Source organism: Coffea eugenioides, chromosome 4 (assembly GCF_003713205.1).
Source record: "Coffea eugenioides isolate CCC68of chromosome 4, Ceug_1.0, whole genome shotgun sequence".
In the NCBI taxonomy this organism is placed as follows: Eukaryota; Viridiplantae; Streptophyta; class Magnoliopsida; order Gentianales; family Rubiaceae; genus Coffea; species Coffea eugenioides.
Window position 1 is genome coordinate 26,892 of NC_040038.1, and position 27,220 is coordinate 54,111.

Genomic DNA, 27,220 nt, shown 5'->3' on the forward strand with positions numbered 1-27,220 from the left:
TGATGGAAGATGATGATAATTGAGAATTTGTTGCCAATTTCTTTTTCCTCCCCACTTTAATAGACAATTTTAGTTTTTCTCCCCTAACTAATAGTCAAATATTTTATTTATAATCTAATATGATTTTGCTCGTAACTCCTGTATTACCCTTGGTTGACTAGTGGTTTTTTGGTCGGAGAAACAATTAATTACTAGTGGTGTTGCCGCGGAAGAACCAAAATTAGTTACAGTATTAAAGTTTAAGGACTAAATTAAACTAAAAAAAGTTCAAGGATGAAATCAACTTAATTAAAAAAATTGAAGGACCAATTTCGTAATTTTTTCACGAGATGAAATGTTGATTAAAAAGATAAAAAAGTCTATGTAAGTAAAATAATATTTACAAATAGGAAAAATAACTTTTTTCGTCCTTAATTTTTAAAAATATCATTTTATGTTACTTACAAATTCACATTAGTCAATTTTGGTCCCTACCTAAGTTTTCGATTATTTTTTTGCTAGAATCTAATACGTGCCTTGTATGTGATTCTTTTTTAAGGATAAAATTGTCAAATCAAAATTTACATTATCTGATCCATAGTCACTCACATTGCACAAAATGAATTTTTTCATCTCTCATTGACCATGTGTATGAATAGTTTTTTTTTAACCTACATATATATATCTATTTGATTTCTCTTGAATAGCACGAATAGCATGTAATATATCTCTATTTAATTTCAACTATAAACAAGTGAATTGTAATTGTACACACACAATTCAATAAATATATGCATGGGTTTAAAATAAACAATTTTGTTTTAAACCCATGTGTATATCTATTTGATTTCACCATGTGAATTTGTTCAATATTCGTGGGCTTTTCTCTTTTAGTAATAATTCATTTATTGAGTTGTATAATAAGGTCATCTAATTAATAGTCATAATTCGAATTTTATAGTTATACTAATAAATTGCAATTTAAATCTAAAATTTCTACTTGTCACCTTTAAAACCAACAGTTGAATTATTTGCCTTGTGATTATTTTAAAATTTGAAAGTGCCAATTATTTATTTCTTTTTGTCATACTTTTGGTCTTTAATTTGTATGTTAACATTGTACCTATTTGACAAATAAATTGTTATATATAATACAGAAAAAATTGTTGAAATTAAAGGTACATGAAATTAATTACCTAATAACAGTGTTGACCACGTCATTACAATGCATACACACTATTTTTGAAAAACAACCTTCACATAGTTATCCATAATTTTTGCATAACTCATAGAACATGTTTTCTATATTAATGCTCTAAATGTAAGCAAGTATTCGAAAATATTTAATATAGTAAGAATGAAATAAAGTATAGGTTATGATTATAAATTTAAAAAGTTTGTGCAGTAATTAAATTAAATAGAGTAAGTTTACCGTACATATGATTGTATATTCGAATATCCATATTCTCTTTGAATTTACTATCAACAATACTTGTGATGTTGTAAAATTGCTTGACATCAACCACGTAACTAGTTTTCAAACACATGTATCATTTTCAAACCTACAATTTTTTGAAATACATGTTGATAAGAGTATGAAACAATATTAAATGCTTGATGTAGTGTTACTGATGGAACTCACCAACTGCATAGGTATCGAGCAAAATCTAAATTGTGATTGATATACAATTTGCTAGTTCCAATTGTACAAAGTGATGGTCCTGCATAGTATGGTTATATTCGCTAAAAAACTATTCAAATTATATAGAGTATAAGTAAAAGTATTTGATTTACCTCTGAAATTTCGTACGCAAATACCACATGTTAGTAAAATATTATTTTTTGTAGCAGACTAATATTATAGAATTCGTAGTATATTCAATAACTTAATACTCAAATCACTGATAAGGCAAAATTTGCCTAAATAAGTTTTACAGTGTCCTAACTCCTTGTAAAAAAAAAAAACGCTAAATAGTCCTAATTGGCATCGTAAGTTACGGCAACGTGCCAGTTCCATCTAGGCCTAATTTTTTTTTTTTTGGGTCAAAATCTAGTCCTAATTGGTTCTGCTGTTTCTTGATCATGTTGTATGCTTGTGAATTAAAATTGTATTAAAATAGCATGTGAATAAGCATTTATCTTTAATTAAGGAGTAAAAAGAATTTAAAGTATAAATAACAAACTATAAACGGTTTACGAAATAGATTATGGGAAAGTTTTAAATTTTAAATTTGACTGGTGATAGGGTTGGTTATAACTCACTACTTTTTATGTATTAAAATAAATACAAAAATCTATAACCCACTACTTGTTACGTTATTGGGATTTTTTTAGGGTTAAATATAGTAAGCCCCTTAACTTTACATTTAGTTGCACTTTACCCCCTCAACTTTACATTTAGTTGCACATTTGTGATTTTTTTAAAACGTGATTGTAATTTGCAAAGTTCATTTGTAGGGGTGGTTATAAGGTTAGTGTGGTGACAAATATTTCTTAATTATAAAAATATAACATTGTATTAAAAGAGCATACGAATGAGCATTTGTCTTTAATTAAGGAGTAAAAAGGATTTAAAATATAAATAACAACTATAAACGGTTTATGAAGTAGATAGTGGAACGCTTTAAATTTTAAATTTGATTGGTGATAGGGTTGGTTATAACCCATTACTTTTTATATATTAAAATAAATACAAAAATCTAGAAAAAAGAATGAAAAGTTTAGAAGCCATTGAGAGGGTTTCTGCTAAAAACCCCTTCCTCAATACATATAGATATAGATGTTTAAGGACTATAGTTAGGCTAAAAAAAAGTTCAGGGATGAAATCAGTTTAAGTACAAAAGTCCAAGGACCAAAATTGACGATTTTTCAGGTAGATTATTACTGAAAAAATGATAGGTAGTAGGACTTGATGGGTAAATCCCAATCTTAGATGCTAATGTATCATGGATCATCATGGACACTTGTCTCTTTTGTTTGGATACTGTAAAGCTTTGGTAATAATATATAAATCTAACGTTTCGATAAAAAAAAAAAAATAGGACTTGGAGAGGTAATTGGGATTGGGACTTGGGTGTGTGATTTGAGGGAGGAATAGGAAGGACAAATAGGTAATTTTAGAACAAAAGAATTGAGGGAGAAACAAAAGCTTTGGTGTTCGCGGCTGGGGCTTGACAGTAGTGATATTGGCCCTAATGGATTCCATGCATGGTGAGGGGCTTTGTCTTGTATCCAGACCAGGCAAAGAAATCCAAAAAAAAAGAAAGAAAGAAAAAGGCAGTGCAGCGAGGGCTGAGAGCCCGAGGCAGAGGCTAGGGTCGCTCCCCCGTAATAATACAGTGCTGCTTACGCATGTTTTTTCTTTTTGATAATGCTGCTTACGCTTGTTAAAAAGGTCTGAAAGGGAATGCACCTCCAAATCACAAACCAGAAAGCGCCCCCAGAATAACAAAGATTTCAACTTTTGCTTGCTACCACCACCACCATCACCACCAGCTGCTGCACTTGGCTTTGCTGGGTGTAGTAAGCAAGTGTGCCAACAAGATAGATAGATAGATCGACGAGAAAGTAGAACATCGCATTACGAACCCGGCGTATCCGATGTGTAATAAAAAGGGTGGTTTGTCGAAACCTTGAGTTAAGATCGTCTACAGCACCCCACAAAAAAAAAAAAAACTTGATAATAATCAAGACTGTCAAATCATATATTCCCCACGACGTGATACGAGCTTAAGCTTGGGTCTGAAGAGAGTACCACGACGAGCACTAGATAGGAGGAACCAGCGCACCATAACGGGAATGGGAGGGCAGATTCCGAGTCAAAATCGATAGAAGCGGAAGAAGAAGAAGAACAACCTCCGCCCCCACAATAACAAAATCTTAATATATAGCAGCATTAATATATATTGCAGTACAGACAAACATCGCTTGCTGGTCTTCGTTTGTTTGATGGTGTTATTTGTTTCAAACGTGTACTTTTGTCTCCCTCCTGCTGCTGCTGCTGCTGCTACTACTTTGTAGCAGCAAGTCCAGCCACGCTTCTCTTCCAGTCTCCACCCAGTCTTCACTGCTAAAAGCTCCAAAAATTAGGGCTTTTTCGCCCTCGCCCTCCGCACCGCCAACCTCTCATTCTTTGCCTTGCTCTCTGGATTTGTTTCCGCGTTCTGCATTTCAGGTGCGCTAAGCCCTTTTTTTTCTTTAAAGCCAAAAAAAATCTGCACTCATTTACCTCAATTTGGCCTTCGGTTTTTGTTACCCTACAAGTTCTCTTCTTTTTGTTCTCATATATCATATTTCTGACGCAGTGTACTCATTTCTCTGTTATATTAACCGCCATTCTACTGTCTTTCTTTTACTTGTTAGCATCTTTATGCAAAGCCCCGCATCTCTATTTTATCTTCTTTTGTCATTTCCATCTTACCATTCTTTGGTGAGAAAAATGGGTTCTTAAGGCTGTCTTGCTTCTTGGATATCTGCTCATCTGCTTCTCCGGCTTCACATCTGATTTCGGCCACAAAACCGCTTGTTTTGCATAGCTTCCCTGTTTACATTCACCATCCCAACCTACCTTCCACATTTCTATTTTACCACCTTTAAAAAAAAAAAGCCCCCGATAATTTTAGTCGCTTGACATTTGAATTAGAGATATCTAATCACGTTTCTTGGGTGGAACTAACTGCAGTTATGCTTGAAATAAGTCCTTTTATATCACACCATGATGTTAGAAAACCAAAATCTGATCCCCGTTAAAGGTGGGATTTGTGCCTTCAAAAGGGCATGCATTCACACCAAAGGGCCTGCATTTTGTTCAATGTGGTGTTTGAGTATTTGTTTGGATTGTCAAATTTTGTTTTGGATCGTCAGGTGATTAGAAGGATTTAAAAGATTTGATTCCCATGCTTGTGCCTCAACGTTCTGTGGCAAAATGGATTTCCTCAAAATGAAGAAGTTTATTAGATCCCAAAAACCGAGCCTGGAAATCAATGCCAGGGATAAGACTCTCCCTCAGCCAGAGGAGCCCAAGGATAAAAATGTTGACGATTTAGACAAGGCAGTTGATGTTGATACCAGCAGTACAGAGGCTGAGGATGATGACGATGATTTCATCACTAATGAGGTCAAGCGGAGGTTGAAAGAACTTAGAAGAAAGAGTTTTATGGCGTTAATACCTGAAGAGGCATCGCCAGAGGATGGGGAAGATGTGGATGAAGAAGAAGGAGATACCAGCTCTAGTGAGTGGAGGGATGTACAAGCTGAAGGACAACAGTTCTGGTCAATTTTTGATGCCTTGTATGATACCTACTCTGAGCGAATGCTGTTCTTCGATAGATTAATTGCTCAGCAGTTGCATGAAGTTGGTAAGCATTGTTTCTCCTCAACATCATGATTGCTCCTCCTCTTACATACGTTCCATCTACGGAAGTGCTTCATAATCATGCTACGTACAGCCTATTTGTCATCCGAACATCTTTTCTTTAGGTCAGTAATTTTTAAGAGCACTGCAATGACAAGCGTGATACATGATGTTATTCTTTGTACAGTGGTCAATGCTAGGGGTATAATATGCAGTATCACATAAGCAAAGGATTTGCAAGTGGGATTTGGAATTTTTTTTTTTGGATGTGTGCATGGAATAGAATCTTTTGGCCTCTGAGGGTTTGAAATACTTGTCGTGTTCTTCTTCTTGATCATTAAAATGTGAGGTCACTAGTGGCTTGCAGTTCTCATGGTTTTTTTTTTAATGACTAAGTTAAAACTGTACAACTTTTAGCTGATGATGAAATTTATTGTACTGCCTTAAGAAACATGTAAAACTATCAGCAACCAATTTGGTAAAACTTGGAATTGTAGAGTATACAAACTAATGTCTCTGTCTCCTTCGTGTTTGATGTGAGATAATATTCTATTTGTTTTGGGTCACTACTGACTAAAGATCCAAGGTCTAAGAACTGCTAGAGAGAAGATAGATGGCTGCAGATTTTCGCTGGATGTCAACTAGAACACTGGAACAAAGAAAAGGATACAAAAATGGGCTGTCTCCTAGCTTCTTCCACTGACGTTAAGCCTACCTGCTTTCTTTCTTGGAAGCTGCTAGTTCATTCCTCTCTCAAAAGAGGAGATTTAATGGCTTTAGAACTGTTCTATTTATCATTTTGGGTTAATATGAGTCTGCAGCACTATCGTGCCTGTGAATTTGTTGAAATTTATCCTGGCCGTATGATGCCTCATTTGTCCAATTGCAATGACTTGGCTCAGGCAAAATCTGATGTTTCAGTTTAGCATAGTTTGGTTAATCATGTGGGCATATACAGGAATGCATAAACTGTCTCCCAAGTCTCAAAAACATGGTTTTGGTGCGAAGTGAGAAGAAATTAGGGAATGTCGACTGGTCATCGGTTTTCTTGGGCTGATTTACTTGTTACGGTGGCCTCCATATGCATACAAAGAAATATTGTTTTTTGAACGTTTGATGGATGTAATAATAGTTAGTAGGAACTCCTAACCAGAACGAATGAAGATCTAATGATTATATCCATTCTGGATTGTTTAGACGCTATACATCTTGCAATTAATGTCATCTTGATTTTCAGGAACAAGGAATAGCTTATTTGACCATGTCTGACTGCAAGTTGTTCAGATTGAAAGAAATTGAATGAATTGAATGAAGGCAATAATTCTTGAATACCTTCTGCTCACTCTTGCACAAGCCAAATAGCTAAAACAGAACCAAAAGTGTCTATTTGTAATAAACCCTTGTGGTTGTATCAGCCAACTTATACTGTTTACTCATACTTTAGACTTGATGCTAAAGTTACCTTATTTGCAAAATCAGTAGCTCGAGAATAAAGTTGCCTAATAGCCCTTGACAAATATGTTTCTTCATTATTATGTTTTTGTTTGACAAATATTTTCATTTTGCTCTTATCTCCTTCCGAGATTCTTGACTGCTGCTGATTAGGCTATGTAGGCAACTTTTATCTACCAATCAACAGTATTCATCTCCATCCTTTGTACAGATTCCATCTCTGCAATTATATTCACCAAAATCCTAAAAAAAGATCCTCCACTGCGTTGCCTACATTTAGAGTTCCATGACAACCCTGGACAAATAAAAAGCTAAACTTTGGCGATTATTCTATATGTATGAAACTTCTTAACATCAATCTAACCTCAATCAACCTAATACAAAGTAGATATGAATTGAGCTCATGAAATCTGGATAATGGAAAAGTATCAGCTAGATCTCAATTCCTTGTGCACAACTTACGCTTTTTAAAGGGAAAACTTTCTTTTCAAGTAAATATCTCTTAAGTACTGTAACACTTTTTGATTATGTGCAAGGACGGACATTGGCTGGCAAAAACCAGCTCTATGATTGAAAATGGTGATGTCGGCATCCAAGTGAAAATGGCCCAAAGACAAAGTAATTCAGACAGGAAATGGAACAAGGAAACTGGGAAGGACAATATGAAAGAAGAAAAACAATTATAGCTCGTGATCTGTTCCCTCTGAGCTTCTTTCATCTGTCTAATTGTACATTAACTATTTTTTATTTTTTAGATCCCCATTTTGTTATGAGATTAAGATTGACTTCTTGCAGATTCTCATGTTCCTTCGAGCCCTTCACCCAGATCCTCATTGAAAAGGCTAAGGTCTCCCTTTAAATGCTTATCTTTGAAAACGGTTAAAGAACCTGAAGGTGAAATGGAGTACCTGCAGCCGCAAGCAAGTGATCCCTACGAGGACCTTGAAACAGCATATGTAGGTCAGACGTGCTTGACATGGGAAGCTCTTCACTGCCAGTACACTCAATTGAGCCAAAAAATTTCTTGCGGACTTGAAACTTCCACCTCTTACAATCAGAGTGCTCAGCAATTTCAACAGTTTGAGGTTCTACTGCAAAGGTTTATTGAAAATGAGCCATTTGAGCAGGGTTCAAGGCCAGAAATTTATGCTCGAATGAGAAATTCTTTGCCTAAACTGCTTCAGGTTCCAAAAGTCCAAGGTATAGTCTGGTTAGAGATTAATGATGCATATTTGGATCACTTCAGGTTATCCATTTTTTGGTTGTGCATTCTTTTGGTAATATTAAGTTCTCTAATTATGTGAAGTATGTATGCTTAAACCAACACGAATAGCCTATTCTGAGTTTGCTGTTCCTATTAGCCTATTTTGTTATGACTTGTAGGCTCAGATCAGAAAAGCATGGACGAAGAGTCAGATTTGCATGTGCTTGCCCCAAATCTGATTACTATAATTGAGAGTTCGATCCTGACTTTCCATCAATTTCTGAAAACGGACAAGAAAAAATCAGGTGGTGTGCGGAGTGTTTTTGGAAGTCAGGACCAGATGGTTACTCCTCTTCAACAGATTCAATCTTCTCTTGAGAAGGTGAGGCTACATATATATACATGTGTGTGTGTGTGTAAAGAATAACAAGAGAGGGGGGGGGGGAGAGAGAGAGAGAGAGAGAACGTGAGGCTGAGTGTTTTGGCTGTTGCTACCTTTTTGTTAAAGGTTGATTTTATTGATTTACTTTAACATTACATCCTGTTGGTCTCACAGTATAAATTCACTGCTTGCATGCTATGTCAAAGACTCAAAACTCGTGTTCATTCTGCACAGTTCTTTACCTTTTTGTATCATTGCTTTGGTTTTTGATCTATTTGGCTGTTTTGATGTATTCACTTCCTCTTCTTATCTATGATGCATCTCTGCATGTGTGTGTGCATGCATGCTTGTGGCTGTGTGTCTCTGGTGGTGTGATTGTATGGATTGTCAACCTGTTTTAAAAAATTGGGATACATTGTAGAAGTGAACTGTATTGATCCATCAATATGAGACCATGATGGAGTTTTGCAGTCTGCTTAGGTGTCCTACAAATATCTTCTGCAAACTGCTTTCCTGGATTTATTTTTGAAGCCTCTGAATTACAGAAAGCATTGAAACTGAAGGAACAGCGGAAGAGGACAAAGAGCTGGAAAAAGAAAGCATGGCCCAGCATAGCAGAGGATGTGGATCTATTGCTTGGCACCATTGATGTCAAAGTGTTGTCTAGGGTTGTAAGAATGGTGAAGATGAGCAAGGGGCAGTTGTTTTGGTGTGAAGAAAAGATGAAAAGGATTGACTGCTGCGGCGGGAAGCTGGAAAGAGACCCCTCCCCCATTCTGTTTCCTTGCTAGTTGGTTAAGAATCTAGAATGCTTTGTGCACTAGTTGCTCCTGGACGACCAACTCCTTTCGTTTCTTGTTCTTTTTGTTGAAGGATTTCTTAGGATGAGAAAACAACTGGATGTATATTAGTAAGTAAATTGAAGGTTTAAGTTATAATAATTAGGCTAAAAGATGATTGCTATTTCGCGATCAGCAATTATACAGGATGGAATGAGCTATGCGGCTTTGGTGTTTTGATTAGATGAACTTTTTCATCAGGATTACGCAGAATGGCCGGTTATATGCCATTTGTTGTTGGGGCAAGCATATTCTAGGGGACATATAGGTAGGGTTGCAAACAAACCAAGCGATTTGGTCAAAACAGATATATTTTAGTTTTTTATTTTAATACTAAAATTACATGTATATTTTTAATATTTTTATTACGTATTAAGAAAAAATGGATATTTTATTTATTTTTTAAATAATAAAATTATTTTCTTATTTTTTTAGTTCAAGGTCGACTAGACTCGAATTTTACATTGAATGTTGGTCGGCCCTGAGTTCGAACTTGATAAAATTGAGTCTAATTTTTGTTTAATTACGTCAAAACTCGATTTTATTCAACTCATTTGCAGCTCTACATGTACAAGTACAAGTGAGGATGGTAACTGCCAACCAAACATGCATGAAAGAAAAATTAACTTTCCTTAGCTTTCTCACACTTTTCCCTGCTAATAAATATTTCCTAATAGGTTTTTAATTCTTGGCCCGGCCTATTTCGTAGCTTAACGGCCTTAGAAACAGTGTGCACGTGTTGATGGCCGAATCTGAGCTTCTCTAGAGGTGCTGTAATACACACCCATTTTTCTTTCCATCAAAAAACATTCCAAACGTTTGGATTCCTTTTTTTTCAAAAACAAATTTTTTAAATATAATGCTATAATAATATATAAATAAAAATAATTTTAAAAATTTTCATACAAAAATTTTTCATATACACTACTAAAGTAAAGTTTTTTTAAAATACATTTAAAAACAGGTAATCTAAACGGAAAATTTCTTTCCTTTCTATCTTTTCTTATTCTTCTTCCTCTCTCTTCCCTCCCCTCTCATCCCATCATTGCCGGCACTGCCTCTCCCTCTCTCTCTCTAAACGGGTTTGGTTTGAAGCGTTAAAGGCACTAGAAATTGAAGCAAACAGTAGTGTGTTTGGATCGTGTGTTATTTCACTTTATTCACACCTTATTTACACACACTGATTTGCTTGCATCATTAATACGTTTTTCAATCACCTTTCTATTTCACATACATCATATCAAAAAAATGTTACAATACTTTTTCACAAAATTATCTCAAATAATTTACAATCCAAACACGCTAAAATTAGATATCGAACCAACCGCTGAAACTCTACAAATGAATGGATAGAAATACTACTGCTACTTTATCGGATGTCCCCGAAGGAACTACTCCTAAATTTTGACGATGTTATGCTAGTACACTATTTCAAGTAACTGTACACTCGATTTAAGTGCTGCTGGTGGTACCGTAGAGTCTTTTGTTTTCTTAAATAGCAAATGCAATATGTGGCTGAGGAAGTGTAATGGTGGTGGAAGGGGCAGCACTGCGAATTCATTGGGGGGATTGATCTGAGCAAATCCAGAAGGAGGTCGACTCAGAAGGCTTTCACCACCAATTAGGATCTTTTGTTAATAACGATTGTAGGGGGACTAGCTTCTCTAAAGCTACTGTAATTGACTCTTGAAACTCCTTTATTACTTTATTATCTCCGTCATCTGATTGTTACCCAAAAAACCTGGCATTTGTGATTAGAAATAATTTAAGAAACATCCTCTGAGGATTTTGACTATTGCATTGGCATCCCTTTAGGTTTCCAAAATCACACTAACCTTTTTTGAGATTTATTATCTTGTAATATCTAGGTCTAACCAACAATTAAAAAATGATATTAGGAGAGAGAAAATCACTTGATTCCACCATTGCCCTTTATCTACTATATTATTTGGTCAATCTAATACCAGCCTACACATTAAAGAAAAACACTAGAATTTGTTGTCTATTATCAGGAATCAAATTACATATACCGTCAAAAAAATAGTATATCGTTCTATATATTTTATTTAATGTAAGGTCTAAATTACTCTTTTTAATTATGGATCCAGTGTCAAACATGATCAGTAATAAATAAAAAAAAATTGCAACAAAAACATTTCAAAGAGTGAATTTTAATACCATAAATTTTTAGTAACTAACCTTATTATATTGACAAAAGGTTATTTATGACGTTAAATATCACTCTCTCTGATGTTTCTATTGCAAATTTTTTTATTATTTGTTGTTAATCATGTTTGACAATGGGTATGAAACTGCAAAGAGTAATTTAGATTTTGCATTAAGTAAAAGATATAGAATGATATGCTATTTTTTTAAGCTACATGTGATTTGATTTCTAATGATAAACAGCAAATTTTAGTATTTTTTTTAATATGTGGGTTGGTTATTGAATTAACTAAATAATGTAGTACATGAGGGGCAATAATAGAATCATGTTATCTTTTCTCTCCTAATATCACTTTTTAATTACTAATTGAGCCTAAATGTTACATGATAGTTAATATCAATGAAAATTAGTGTAATTTTTCGAAAACTGAAGGGGACCCAATGATAGTGTTAGCAACTTCGCGAGATGTTTCTGAAATTACCCCTTATGATTATGAAATAGTAGTAGAAAGATTGGATAATTAGCCCCTCCCCTCGCCTCCCTCGTCTGTTTTTATTTTTTGGTTCTGTAGTTGACTAATAATGGTAGTACTATAATACTAATGATCAGTACAGATATCTGTTTGACTACTCCTTTTCTCTGTTCTTTATCTGCACTCTTTAATCTTATAAAAAGTCTTATACTGCTGTAGGGTCGGAGCGGCCGCGCCCTGGTGTGAGTGGGTTTTACAAGCGACATTTGTATTTATTTTTTAAACCCCGTAAACCAAAAGGCAATAATGAACAATGTGATTAAAAAGAAAGGTTAAAAGAACTAAACCCCCGTGAAGTTTACTCCCCTCAACTTAATACATAGGCATTTTGCTCCCCATTTTTTATGTTTATGACAATAGTGGTCCTTCCAAATTAATTATTATTTTATTTATTTTTTCTTCCTTTTTGCCCTTTTCAACTTGTCCATTTTCCTTATATTTTTTAAAATTTTTTCATTTCTCTCATGGGATCAACTATTTTTTCTCTTTTCTATTATTGTTTATACCGAAATAGTATAGCTATCCTTCTTCTGACACAGCAATGCAATTTTAATCAGTATTGAAAGGAAGTGTTAAATTTTTTTTTTTCTTTACTTCTTCTTTAGTTGATGTTAAATGATGCCTCATTCAAAAGATAATTCTTCCAGTGAAAAAGATTATTATATTCCCACACTTTTTTTTTTTTGTAAGTAGATGTGAGATCTAAAAATTCCCTTTTCATACTTGTAGAGGGAATTTTTTTATTTTAGAAAAAGAATTGTGATGTTTTCTTCTTATATTTGATCAAAGTTGAAGGATTTAGTTACAAGGATGAACCTTAGAATATGGAAAGATAAAATGTGGAACTCATAAATAAAAATAAAAATGATTAGTTTTAAAACTTAGTTGAATAAAAAAAAGATTTTTTTTGATTAATTCAGTAATAACGTTTTTATTCTCAATTGTTCAAGATATTATATGAATGAACCTATTGCCAAATCTAACGAGTTATACTTAAAGCAAAGTCAAAAGGTTTAGTTTATATGCTTATTTTTTGCTCTAAAATCAAGAATAGGTTCGACAAATTTTAAAATAGAAGATATGATCAAAATAGAAATGATAAAAAATATTAACTTTAATGTTCTTAAATTTATTGTTTATTTATTTTTATCTTTTTTACTTATTGTTATTGAAAGTATTAATCATCATAAAATCTAGGGAAAATAGCCAATTTCATCCATAAATTTTTCACTAGTGTTGATTTAGTCCATAACTTTTATTCCTAACCAATTTGATATGTGAACTTATTCTGCAGTTCCAATTAAGGACTTCCGTGACGGCTTCAGCACCTAAAATTAATTTGGCTCTTAATTAACCAACTAAACAAGGGTATTTTAGGAACATCACTTATGGGGCTATAATAAATCAAGTAAATTATGTAAAAAATCACAATATTAAACTTTAAAAAAGTTTAATCTGGTGATTTTTTACACGATTTAAAAGTTTAATTTGGTGATTTTTTTAAACAATTTATTTGTTTTATTACAGTCTCATGATAATACCCCTATTTAATTAGTCAATTAGGAGCCATATCAATTTTAGGTAGTGGTACCATCGCGAAAGTCCTTAATTGGAACTACGAAATAAGGTTCAAGTATTAAATTAGTCAGAAATAAAAGTTAGGAACTAAATTGGCACTAAAAAAAAATTTAGGGATGAAATTGGCTATTTTTCTCTATGCACATAACCTATTTCATATATTACTTAAATCAATGCGCCTAGTGTTTAGAATAAAATAATTTTTAATAACAATGATAACAAATTCAAATCATAATAACTTCATAGTTAATCAACCATACATAAAAAAAATAAACAAATATAGTAGTTGCTTTATTTTTTAGAATACACTTTTAAATATTAAGTTTTTTAAAATTCTAGTTTGCTAATATCTTTTTAAATAGTCAATTTACTAGTAATATACACTTCTTGATTATGATTGGCATATATTAATTTTTTACACTATACAATTTGTCTTCAATTTTCTAATAGTGTAAACAAATAAAACAATAACGAAATTATAAGTAAAAAAATAATTATGTATTATAATAAATATACAAATTAGTAATACTAATATCAAGGTGAAACAAAATAGTGACATAAGGAAATAAAAAAAAAGAGAATAGTAAAAGAATAAAAATACAAAAATAAAAGAAAGTAGTGGAAAATTCATGATAAGGAAATGAATAAATAGAAAGAAACAAAATAAAATAGTAAGGGTACTTTTGTCTTAAAATATCAAATAGGGGGGTAAAATACTTATTTAGTGAGTTCAAGAGCAAAACGCAACTAAAGGGTAAAGTTTAGGGGGATTTAGTGCATGTAACCCTTTAAAAAAGAAAAAAAAATTCATGACACTTTGTTCCCTTGAACTAAGGGGACAGTCAAACCACTTTACCTCTTTCAATATGAAATACATACATTATCCCCCACAAAAGAGTAGTCAAAGTTAGAGATATATTAAAAAAAATAGTGAGTGCAATGACCTTATGACCCTTTTATTCATGAACTTATCTGTAACCTAGCATCATTTTCTTTCATTGCCAAAAGATTTACATCTTATCTATCGCATCAATTATACAAAAATATCAAACTAAATCAAATATATATATATATTACATGTTATTCATATTATTCAGGTGAAATCAAATAGATATATACATGAGTTAAAAAAAAAGAAACTATTTATACACATGATCAATAAGGGATAAAAAATTCATTTTGTGAAATGTAAGGGATGAAAAATTTAATTTTTTGAAATGTGAGGGACGAAAAAATTCATTATGTAAAATATGAGGAACGAAAAAATCAAATTATGTGAAATTTGTTTTGACAAATTTGCCCCTAAAAAATGATCACGTGCAAGGACGTGATGGATTCTGGCAAAAAACTATTCGAAAACCTAGGTAGAGATCAAATTTGACCAATATAAATTTGTAAGTAACGTAAAATTACACTTTTAAAAGTGAGGAATGAAAAAAAGTCATTTTACAAAATGTGTGGGACGTTTTGAACGATTTTCTTGAATATTAACCCAACAAGAAAAATTTTAAGGATATAAACTAAATATATACTTTAACTTTTTTTTTTATCTTTTCTAAAAAATTGTTATATAGTTGATGTAATAGAGAATATGTATATTTTTTAACAATGAAAGTAAATAATATTACATTATAAACAATTTCATGAATAAAAGGATAATAATGTGATTGCACTCACATTTTTTTATTGTATTTTGATCTTTATGGGAGTAAAGTGAATATATTTAAGGTTAAAGGGGGTAAAGTGTGACTATCCACTAAGTATGGGGGCAAGGTGTTATTAACCAAAAGAAAACAATGGTTAATCACAATTAATCTGTTTAAGGTATACTCTAATTTTCACTTTACCCCTGACCTTTTTCTAATTACCCCTCTCTTCCCCCTTTGAACAAAATTACCCTTTATGCCCTTTTGAACAAAATTACCCCTCTATTATTCTAAATTCTTATATTTTTCTCCTTTTTGTTTTTTTGCTTTCCGCCTCTTTTTTTCTTTATTTTCTTGGTCACTTTCTTTTTCTTTACTTTTTCCTCTCCCACGAGGAACTTCATCTGAGTGATTGAAACTAGAAAAAAGGAATTGCAAAGATTTTTTTTTCTTCTCAAATGGTCATTAAATATTCAAACCCTTTCTCCAAAATAGCATATTTTGATTTTTCAATTCTTTTGCTTTTTTCACATTCCTATTATAGTTTCTAATTTTATTCTTAAAAAATCACAAGATGAATTTGTGACTTGATTAATGATCATTAAATGCAATTTGCGACACATGACATTATACAAAATATTGAAATAAGCTTTTGACATCTTTTCATGCTCTACCCATAAAATCAATTGCAAATTCTAAATAAAGTTTTCTATTAAGATGAAGTATCTATTATGAAGGACGGAAGAGAACAGAAAATAGAAAGCAAAAAAGAAATAAAGTAGGGGGAAATGGGGAAAGAAAAAAGAATAAATGAAAAGCCAAAATAATTATGTGACAAAATTAAAGGTTAGAGAGTAAATGGGAAATGGGATATTCATTCAGGTGATTAATTGTAATTAACCCAAAATCCAACCAGTAGTAATACGAGTACAAATGGACAAACTTTTCTCTCTCCTCTCTGATTTCATTTCTTTTTTTTTATTCAAGTTTACTGCCAAAAGTGCCAATACATTTCCTTTGTTATTCAATTTACTACTGGTAGTAGTAATTATTCTTATGTAATATATAAGCGAGACAGAATTCTCAGAAGAAGAGTCTTGTCGGAGCTTCCAATCCCAGTTTCCAATTTCGCACCACCACCGCTATTACTATAGTCCAGGGCCTTTTATTTTGGGTTTTGTTTTGGATTCTTTTAGGGTTCTCGGTGAGTTTTTGTTCTTACACCTTACTCGGTTACTCTCGTTCTTCTCTTCCTTCTTTTTGTATCTTCTTTTCATCTTTCCTTTGCTTTTCATTTTCTTTTTCGAGCTTCTGATTCATCGTTTCTTTCTTCATCTTCTCTCTATCACCCCCGCCTTCCCCTTAAAAAAATCTTTTTTTTTCCTTCACCTTTGTAATTTACTTCCAAGTGTTGAAGTTTCGATTTTTATTGCGAGTGTTGACTCGGAATTCTTGTTTATCAGTAATTTTGCTGTCAGTTTCGTGTTCGTATACATGCTTCTGTCCAGCAAAACATAAACATATGCACTGATTAATTTCCGTTGTTTCTTTGCTATTCTGCGTTATCACTAGACTTCTTAACTTGTTGTTTATGCCGTCATGTTATAAAAATCCCTTTTTTCCCGCCCCTCAATAAACCCCTCCCTCAGTTACTTTCAATTCAGAATTAACTTGTAAGCTTTTTCCATCTTTTCGGTACAATAAGGCGACCTAAATTTTCTCTTATTTCAGAACTTGTCATAACTGCAAGAGACTTTTAGTGCCGTAAATGATACTAGGACTTAGGACATTTATTGTTTTTCTGAAATGAATGCTCTGGCTTTGCACGAATTCTAGCTTATTTGTCTGTCTGTCTGTATCTGTATGTTGACGTCGCGTGATATAAATGCAGCATCTTACTTTTGCCGAATTCCAAAGGCTTTTCTTTCTTTTCCTCTCGGAATCTACGAAATGAAGAACTAGATATGGTAATTGCTCATTGCTGGTTGTGCAACTCACGGCATTTTGTCTGCCTGAATCTATATTATATTCAAAAGTCATGCAGGCCATCAAAATGATTTCTTTTTTGACGTTTTATGCATTTCTCTGCCATGCTAGAACCTCATCCTCCATCTAGATGTCGAGTACTTCGAGCCTTATCTTCAGTTTTCATTTTCCATCATAATTCCATGCAGTTATTGCTTTTAATTCAATTATATTTCTAGCCTCTAATTTTGCAAGTTGAATACATCCATTTATTCCTTATACGTTTGTTTACTGGCTCCTTTTCTGTATCGTCTTCCAATTTTGAGGCCATCACAGAGAAGGGGGGAGGGGGAGGAAGATTTTTGTTTTTATTACTGGTTCTCCTATGTATGCAAAATGCGTTACTAATAATTTCTCAGTTTTGGTGTTAGAAGGGTATGTGATAATTTGCTTCAGAGAGCATTTGCCTATCATTCTTCTGACGGTATGGCAACTGAGAGCCCCGTGAGAATTGTGGAAAGTACTGGAACTGGGAAATGGGCCTCCTCTAAGGGTGCTGCATCATTCAGGTCACCTTTAAATAATTTGGTTGCCGATGAGTTGGGTTTACTTCTTAAGGGGAGTAAAATTCATGGAGATCATACTAGCATGGTTCCTAATCGTAGTGGTAGTGCACCTCCAAGTATGGAAGGCTCTTATGCAGCCTTCAGCAATCTCATATATCCACAGAGGTCTAGCTGGGATTCAAGTATGGGTAGTTCAGGCAGGGCCTTTGAGTGTTATCAGACTGGCAGGCAACTAGGTGTTGATCCATCCAATTTTGGATTTGCTTCCTCCAATATTGACTTGAGTGCAAGGTTTCCTCAGTCTACCATGTCAAGGGAGAGTTGGCACCAGGTACACGACATTGGCACTCTCAGCAACAGTTGGGGTTTAACACCTTCTGGAAGCAGTGGTGATGGATCTTTACTCTTGGCTAGAAGTTCTCTTTCCACTCATCCTGAGGAGCCTGAAGATGATAACTCAACCCAGCAAGCTTCGGATGATTGGGCTGAAAATAGTACTTCTATACCTGAACAGAGCATATTCTCTCTATCTGGCCGCCATAAAAGTTTGGTGGACTTAATACAGGTATTGTTCACCCACTTTGCAACATATATTTGCATAATATTGCAGAGCATCTTGAATTTTCTTTGGCTTTTGGGTGAGGGAGGGGATTGTCTAGGCAGCTAGGGTGAGCTGTACTGTTTAAACAATCTGTTTGGTCTTGATTTTAGATTTTCCCAACTTGGTCCACGACCGAGTCCAAGAATACCTCTAGGAGTCTGGATGTTCCTTCTGGGAGTATGACTATGTTTCGCTCGACGATTATTAGCAATGTCCAATAACTAATTAGTCTCAGAGGCGTTGATCCCTTAATGAACTTGTTCTTGCTGTTTTACATTGTGAATTTGTGATTGTGTTCTAAATGTTCTCTATCTTGATGAAATTCTTTAGGAAGACTTCCCTCGCACACCTTCACCGGTGTACAATCAGTCTCGTTCAGGGCATGTTACAACAGATGAACCAATTGATGATGAGGTCCAAGCTCTTGAACTGCACAATCTTTCTCTCGATATCTCAAAGTTACCTGAATTAAAATCACCTTCAGATTCTGGTGCTAGACTTGAAATTTCTCACAAGTTAAAAGCCATTGATGATTCCTCCACTACATCCTTGCCAAAAACATCTTATCTTGACAACCTAGAGAGGTCTCCTTCAACTCAAAAGGATGACAGAAGTAAGGACCTGTGCTTGGAAGTTGAGGTTATGAGAGGTCATCCCTCTGCGTCTGATGATAGAAATAAACAAGAAAGCAAATTCTACGAGAAGAACATACTGCAGCAGCAGCTTCCTTTCTCTCAACAATGCTCTCATTTCCAATTTCAGACGTCTCAAGATCAGGTTACTGGTCAAGCAGTTAATAATATGAGCAATGTCCATGGAAAAGTTCCACAAAGCCACTTTAATTTTTCTTATGAGGCACAGCCAGTACTACAATCTCCTGGGTTCACGCCTCCTCTGTATGCTACAGCAGCAGCATATATGGCTTCAGGAAATCAATACTATTCCAACTTAAGTCCAACTACTTTATATGCTCCACAGTACAGTATGTCTGGATATGCATTAGGTTCTGGTTTTATTCCCCCCTTTGTGGCTGGATATCCATCACATACAAGCCTCCCAATGCATTTTGAGACCAGTTCTGCTCAAAGCTTTAGTGATCAAAGTACTGGTGTTTCTACGGGGGAAAGTACTCTACAAGTGGGTGATTTGCAACATTATAACAAGTTTTATGGTCATCAGGGGCTAATGGTGCACCCTCCTTTTCCTGATCCTTTTCATGTACAGTACTTTCATCCTCCCTTGGAGGATGCATATACAGCACCTTATGGTCGTCCATCCTCGATGAATATGATAGGGGGTCAATTTGATTCTTATGCTTCACAAAAAAATCCGAACCTTCCTGCTTATATTGGTGATAGAAAATTTCAGCCTGCACCAAGCGAAAGCATAAGCATTTTAAGTCCAAGAAAAATAGGGACTCCTGGTACTAATTACTATGGAAGTCCAACAGGCCTAAGTTTCATGCCACCGTTTCCTGGATCCCCTCTTGGTAGCCCAGTACTGCCTGGATCTCCGGTGGGAGGGACAAATCCTTCAGGGAGGAGAAATGACCTAAGATATTCTCAGGCTTCTGTGAGAAACACTGGTGTTTATGCAGGATGGCAAGGGCAAAGAGGATCTGATGGCTTCAGTGACCCCAAGAAGCATACTTTTCTCGAAGAACTGAAATCAGGCAATGCTCGGAAGATTGACCTCATTGACATTGCTGGGCGGATTGTTGAATTCAGGTAGTCTTTCCTAACGAGCCCCTTTACTTGTCTGTGTGGTGTCATTTTCTGTGACTATGACTAGAGAAGAATTATTTTCTCTGCATGTCTTACTTCAGTGTTGATCAACATGGAAGTCGATTCATCCAACAGAAGTTGGAAAATTGTAGTGCTGAAGAGAAGGCATCTGTCTTTCAAGAAGTTCTTCCTCGTGCTCCAAAATTAATGACAGATGTTTTTGGTAATTATGTCATTCAGAAGGTGCAAATTTGAAAGTGTACGATCTCTTTCCTTGTTTTATGCGTATACATTCACTCTACTTAGGGAATTGTATTGTCCATTTCTATCGAGGCAGTTCTTTGAACATGGGGATCCTGAGCAGAGGAAGGAGCTAGCGCATGAGCTATCTGGGCAGATGCTAACTTTGAGTTTGCAAATGTATGGATGCCGTGTTATTCAGAAGGTATGTGGATGTAGAGGATATATCAATGGGTGCTTATTCTCTGCAAGTGACAGTTGGCTCTTTAAGGAAGTAAATAGATTTTGGGGTATACATTCTCTAATTATTTGGCAGTTTCAGATACTCTTTAGTGTTAGTATTGTGGTTTATTTCTGTGTTGATCTACTTTGTATTCTTATCAAGTTCTGTACTTCTGTTGGTAATTTGTGTTGTAGGATTCTTTTTTAGTATTCTACTTGGTTCTACTCCAATTTCCTAGGAATTAGAAGCAGTTTTATTACTGTTTAACAAGAAAATTGAATACAGGAAATTTTAACCAATAATAGTATGACTTCCAAATCCCTTCATTCTCTTTATGCACCAAGTAGGCCAGTCTCAGGAATATTTGTATCCCCTATACCTTTCCTGTTTGTCGTCCCTTCTGAATCCTCGAAGCTGAGAAACTTATGTTGCCTGCAAGTGTTTGATTTTGGGGAACATGACCTAGATCGATTCCCTGCATCCTGCCCATGGTCAAAAAATATGATTATTATCAGTGGTTGTTCCCTGTTACTTATAGATTTAACTACTTTTTCTTTTTTAACGGTGTTGATTTCTGGTCGGCTTACATTCCAGGCTCTCGAGGTAATTGAACTTGACCAGAAAATTGAACTTGTACATGAACTGGATGGGCATGTAATGAGATGTGTACGAGATCAAAATGGCAATCATGTGATACAGAAATGCATCGAATGTGTTCCTGCAGAAAAGATTGGTTTCGTTATCTGTGCTTTTCAGGGCCAGGTTGCTACATTGTCCACCCATCCATATGGTTGCCGTGTTATTCAGGTCCTTTGACATATCTTAAAATCTAATCGTCGTTGAAGTTCTTGTAGTGCCTTTGTATCTTTCAACCACTTCTATTGAAATATATCTTTTGGTTTCTTAGAGAGTATTAGAGCACTGCTCAGACGACTCACAAACTCAGTGCATTGTGGATGAGATCCTGGAATCGGCTTATGTTCTTGCTCAGGATCAATATGGAAATTATGTCACCCAGGTTTGTTTCACGATATCACTTCATGAATATGCTGTTTAGAGTTCATAAACCTATTCGTGTACTTTCAATAATCTTTTTAGTTTTGGTGCTCGACCTGATATTATTCTTTACTTTTGTACTATAGATAAGAGATACTCCTCGTGAACATCAGGGATTTAAATCCTTAAGTTGTTAAGCTAGACTATATTTTTCTGTCATGACTGCTGTGGAGTCTCATATATACCAATTCATTCAATTTCTTTTCTAAATTTTACTGTTTAGACTTTCTGATTTCGAGAATCTGTTTCTAAGTCAATTTCACTTTGTCATCTGTAGGGTACTGTTCTTTCCTGTCTCTTCTTTTAGGATTCAGCGCTTTATTATAGTTGTGGCACATTTTTAGGGTTTTTGTTGTATTCAATCATTTTCAAGTTCATTTAGGGAAGAAGGAATTGTGGTAGGTACAGTTACTTGAAGCGTTAATTCACTAATCAGAAGACTTGCTTCAGTGCATATTGTAGCCACGTATTTTCTTCAATTGACTGAAATCAAGACCATTTCTGTAAACTATTTCAAATAGGTTCTATTGTCAGTTCCCATTGTTTGGCTGGTACAATTGGATGTACATTGACTATATTCAACCTTGGGGGTTCTGGAGTGGTTTGAGTTTATCTATGCGTGGACATAATTTCCATCTCCTTCTAACTCGTCTACCACTGTTGTATGGTTTTGGTTTTCATTTTCTTTTTCTTGAAAGAATCATGTTTACTCCCAGTTCTATTGTTTATTTCTTTCAAGTTTTAGTTTAGTTGTCTCTTCCAGTTAACTTGGACCAATTTGGGAGCGCCATATCATACTCATTAAATCCATTAGTTGGGTGATTCGGTTGTAGCTCTATGTCTAATTTACCCTCCTCACTCAGATGTGAGAAACAGAAAATGAATTAGAAACAAATTTCTGATGGTAAAACTTTCATTGTATTCTTATTCAGTCTTGTAATCCTTCCACTATTGGATGGTAACATAGTGCTCCCAGATTTTTCAAAGAAAACTTCATCATGGATTTTGAATTTTGAGAGACTTATATGCATACTTTGATTGCCTGGTTGAGTGGAGTAATAATGCACATATTAGCATTTCTCTTGCAACCAAGAACCATAAATTCGTACTACCACATCCAGTTTTCTCATCTAAAGAACTTATGTTCATATGCCGCATATAATTAACATACATGGGCTAGGATGGATATGTAATGAATGAGATTGGTCAAACCTATTCATTTTTCAAGCCTCAATTGAGTTTGAACTCCGAACGAGAACATTCAGGGTTACTGATCAATTTGATGAAATTGCAAACCAGACATGTTAACCATTCTGTTCATATGGCACCAAAAGTTGATTGATTCAGAGTATTTGATCATCTCATGCGAGCAACTTGATGCATTCAATAATTTTCATGCTGTGGTTTGGACTTGTTTCCAGGTGTCGTCTGTACACTGAATATACAACAGAAAATGAAGTCACTAATCGTCCACAAGCCCCTTCCCCTCCGTATAAATAAGAATAATACCAGGAAAAAATGAGAATAAACAAGACACATATATAATACCAGGATTACTTTTGGTTTGCAGCATGTCCTGGAGAGGGGGAAACAACATGAAAGAACTCAAATTATCAGCAAATTGACTGGGAAAATCGTACTAATGAGCCAACATAAATATGCATCAAATGTTGTTGAGAAGTGTTTGGAGTATGGTGATGCTGCTGAAAGGGAGAGCTTGATTGAGGAGATTCTTGCTCAACGAGATGACAATGACAATTTATTGGTAAGTGCATATACCTCTTGAAAATTTTTTCTCTTCAAGTTGTTTTCATAGAATTCTGACATGGTTTGACTTAATTATTGCTCTGCGAATTATTCTGGGGATTCTGATGGAAACTGAAGCTGTTTCCAAGTGCATAGATTGGAGTGGTCAATTTGATATTTTGAGTTAATTTGGTGCTCCATATTCAAGTTTGGTAAATTTATTTTGCTCCTCTAAAGAGGACTCTGGACATCAAAATGCATAGTTGTTAATCTCTATTTTTGGAACCTAGGTTCACCCTCAATATGTATATGTATTCTAGAAAAGCCTTGTCAATTTTTGTATACTTCAGAAAATGAATTGATTGCAATGCCTTTTGAGGTCCCACCTATGCATTATTAAGATGCATTTATTTGCAATGATTCTTTGACTACTTACCTATTCAGCTGAGGCACCCCATTGCCATGCCTGAAATTGCTTTTATTTTGCAATGATCCTTTGACTACTTACCTAATTAGCTGAGGCACTCAATTGCCTTGCCTGAAATTCATGTTCTAACTGCAGAGTGTCCTATGTGTTGTTGGTTCAGATATTTTGGAGAAGTGAGATAAATAGGTGATGGGTGTGAGAGAGGAGAGAGAATGCATCTTTACATGGACTTTAAGCTCATCTGTGCGAGGGTGCTCACTGCTGTAGTGGCAGTGGAATTTCTTAGGTAAGTTGTCAGGGGAAAGAGGTGGGGGTTGGGGAGGGTGCAGAGGACAAGAGATTACATGAGAATTAGGTTTAGTTTCTTGTATAGATGAATACAGTTGGCTCACTTGTTTCTTCCGCATCTCATGATGAGTTATGTGCATACTAAAGTTCTTGACAAGGTAGAATTGGAAGATGCGGTGGAAACTTCCTGGGCTGGGATCAGCTTGGCCTGTATCTAGGCAGCTTTAATACAAGTTTGAGAATCTTTATAAAAGCCAGCCTGTATATCCTTGTTGCCCTGTCTTTTGCGTAACCCAGGTAGATATTTGATGTTGTGCAGTGCGAGTGAACTTAAGCATAGCATAGGATGATTGAGTATCAGCTAATGTCCTTAACAGTTTGATTGTTATCCCCCCTTCAATATCTCCAAGAATGTTCTTCAGTGTCATTCCTTGCCTAAGAGATCCTGCGTCTTTTTTTGATTGGATCCCTATCTCAAAGACAATGCCTATTACCTTCACAGATAAATCTGACGCCAGCTGACAAACTCCTGGAATGTCTCTTGCTAGTAGTGAACCTACTTAGCTTATATTAGTGTTGAGGGCTTTTTTGGATGTTTCTAACTGAATTGGGGTGTGGGAGGTGTTGTCTGGCCAAAGTTGGGGAGAAGAAATGGTGTAATGTAACTAATTGTTCTTTGCAGCTTTGCCCTAATTAAGATTCTACTTTAACCTTAAAGTGAGAAAGAACTTTTGAAGTACTTGACAACTTGTTTATATTGTTCCTCGATTTGACTGTGTGTGTAAATTTGTTGTCTTTGGAGTTTCAACATTTTTTGGATAGCTTTTTAACTTTATTATACAATTGCAAATTGCTAAAAAGGAATCATGGGAACTAACACCCCATGCTTTGGAGCATGGTTTGCCTGGCCTCTTGAAACACTATTTCAGATCGTCTGAGGACCAGTATCATGGTTTACAGAGCATTCTATAGAAGGCCTTTGCTGGTGAAGTTGAGAAAAAGGAGAGAGAGGGGGGCGCCCCAGGGGGGGGGGATGCCACTGTGTGGAGATTGGAGGATGGTAACTTTTTATTTACAAAATGAAAAATAGATAGCATATGTTTCGTTCTGATAGAGAGGTTTTAGCTTCAACATAAATGAGTGTGTCTGTGTTATTGTCTTCATCAGGAGAATGGCAGCATGACAAGATCACTAGCTTTGTCCGTGAATATTCTTTTTCTATTTTTCCTGCTCTTAATTATCGCCTCTGGGGGGGTTGGGTTCTGGCGGGCTTAGCAGCAGGCTCCCCCGTTGTGGAGGTTTGGGGTGTCATTCCCTGAGATGTATCCCACATCAGGGTTGGGAGGGTTTGGGTTGGTAGTTATAAGTCTCCTGTGGGACCTCAAAGGATACCGGCTTTTGGGGTTCCCTCGGGGTTTAGGTTTGTAAAAATTAACGTAGGCCCTTTGGGCTTCGAAAGAAAAAAAAAAAAATTATGGGTGTTAAACGCTCAACACCAAAAAAATGGTGTGCAAAGATGTGTTTTGACCCTCTTTGTTTTGCTCGATGTAGACAATGATGAAGGACCAGTTTGCGAACTATGTAGTTCAGAAGATTCTGGAAATAAGCAACGATAGACAGCGGGAAATATTACTTAATCGAATCAGGATACACCTGCATGCTCTGAAGAAATATACATATGGGAAACACATTGTTGCTCGATTCGAACAATTATCTGGTGAAGGTGCGTGGAATGCTGCCCCTTTTTTTCTTTGTTTGCAATATGGTGTGACATATATATTGTTGGAACCACACAAAGCACAAAGTATTAAGACATGCAACTGGCTTAGTGGCATGGCACGGTGGGTTGATCATTCCTGTTTGGAGTAGCTAATTCTGTTAACGTTGTTAGATTGAGTACCTGAAGTTGAGTTTCAACTTTGTGATGCAGAGTGTGGGAGCTCTGAAGCTTAATGGATTGGGAGTAAGGATTACGAGAACAGCTATTTATTTCTGACCAGCGGAAGCATTTTGTTGCTGGTGGAGGGGACCCGAGCCTCCTTTGTTGGAGGGGATAACATCAAACAATTGGTGGTGTACTCTTAGTGTTGATATATATATATATATATATATAAATGCATGCCATGCATTTACTAGTAATTGTAATCACCAGCTTGATACTGCTACTAGTGGTTGGTAGCAGTAGCAGTACTAGTAATTTTTTATTTGGGGGATCAAAAAAGTAGTAGTACTTGAAAACAGTACATATCTGTATCCTGCGTCTCTGTCTGTAAGTTGTTAAACTATACAAGTGTATGCTGATGTATAGTGGTAAATTAAATGGGGGTATTTGTTTCAGTAGTAAGCTCTCGAAACATCTACCGATCGATCACCAATGTAACCCCATGTCAAGTAATTTTCCCCAAATTTTAACCCGAATTAATAAAATCTTCGGCCACCAAACCATAATAAATTGGCATTCAACAAAAATTTCGGGTCTGTTTGGTTGGAAGTAAAATGTTTTCCTTGGGAAAATATTTTCCGTGGAAGTAATTTTCGAAACTTTAAAAAATCATTTAGTGTCAAATATCAATCACATGCAATGCTTATTGTGACATATATCTTGCACTCTCACTGCTGATGAGGTTTTTTTTTTATTTTGAATATACTAGGGGGGGAGGGTTGGGTGGTCGTGTCACCAATGTCCCCCTCACTAAAAAAAGAACACAAGATTTTTCTTAACACCATACATAATATTGCATTCAAAAAGAAGTTTGGAAGGGAAGTTGTTTTCCATAAGATGAGTGAAAATATTTTACATAGGAAAATATTTTCAGTAACTTTTGTGCAACCAAACACGGGAAATTAGGAAAATATTTTCCTGGAAAACATTTTCACCCGAAACAAACGGACCCTTCATGTCAATCATTTCGCAAAAATTAAGTAGCGAACTCACGAGTGTGCCTCGAATACAGATCGCAAATAGGAATGAGGTAGAAACTTCTATGAATGGTTTTGCTTTCTTTTGCACATTGAATTATACAAGTTGTTTTTTTTTTATTCATTTATTTATTTATGGGTCAATTTTTCAGGGGGCTAAATAAATTGTACAAGTTCTGAAAAAGAACATTGATGAGAGAAAAAAATATATACTTGCGAGATGAAGTAGGATATGTGACAGGTATAAATGATATTGCCGTCCACGAAGAGAACAATTCTGATGGTTACAGAGAATTCCGGTGCAGATAGAGAAAGGGTGTTGAATCAAAAGTA

General features: G+C 35.1%; 2 protein-coding genes across 6 annotated transcripts; both read left to right on the plus strand.

The window, feature by feature from the left end:
- The first annotated feature begins 3,708 nt into the window (after positions 1-3,708).
- LOC113768599 lies at positions 3,709-9,355 on the plus strand. Its single transcript, XM_027313024.1, has 5 exons — positions 3,709-4,153; positions 4,843-5,336; positions 7,580-7,984; positions 8,168-8,370; positions 8,916-9,355. Exons 2-5 carry the CDS (start codon positions 4,904-4,906, stop codon positions 9,159-9,161), a joined length of 1,287 nt encoding a protein of 428 aa, XP_027168825.1. The 5' UTR covers positions 3,709-4,153; positions 4,843-4,903; the 3' UTR covers positions 9,162-9,355.
- A 6,865-nt stretch (positions 9,356-16,220) lies between these two features.
- LOC113767676 (pumilio homolog 5) lies at positions 16,221-26,305 on the plus strand. Of its 5 annotated transcripts, none has more exons than XM_027311848.1 (11): positions 16,221-16,336; positions 17,024-17,099; positions 17,517-18,228; positions 18,595-19,991; positions 20,090-20,231; positions 20,326-20,433; positions 21,046-21,258; positions 21,359-21,469; positions 23,078-23,272; positions 25,520-25,691; positions 25,899-26,305. In XM_027311848.1, the coding sequence occupies exons 3-11, from the start codon at positions 17,584-17,586 to the stop codon at positions 25,919-25,921; spliced, it is 3,006 nt and encodes a 1,001-aa protein (XP_027167649.1). In that variant the 5' UTR covers positions 16,221-16,336; positions 17,024-17,099; positions 17,517-17,583; the 3' UTR covers positions 25,922-26,305. The 5 variants fall into 5 exon arrangements, with proteins under 5 accessions (XP_027167649.1, XP_027167651.1, XP_027167652.1 ...); XM_027311850.1 differs by having other exon boundaries at positions 17,532-18,228; XM_027311851.1 differs by lacking the exon at positions 17,024-17,099.
- The last annotated feature ends 915 nt before the right edge of the window (positions 26,306-27,220 follow it).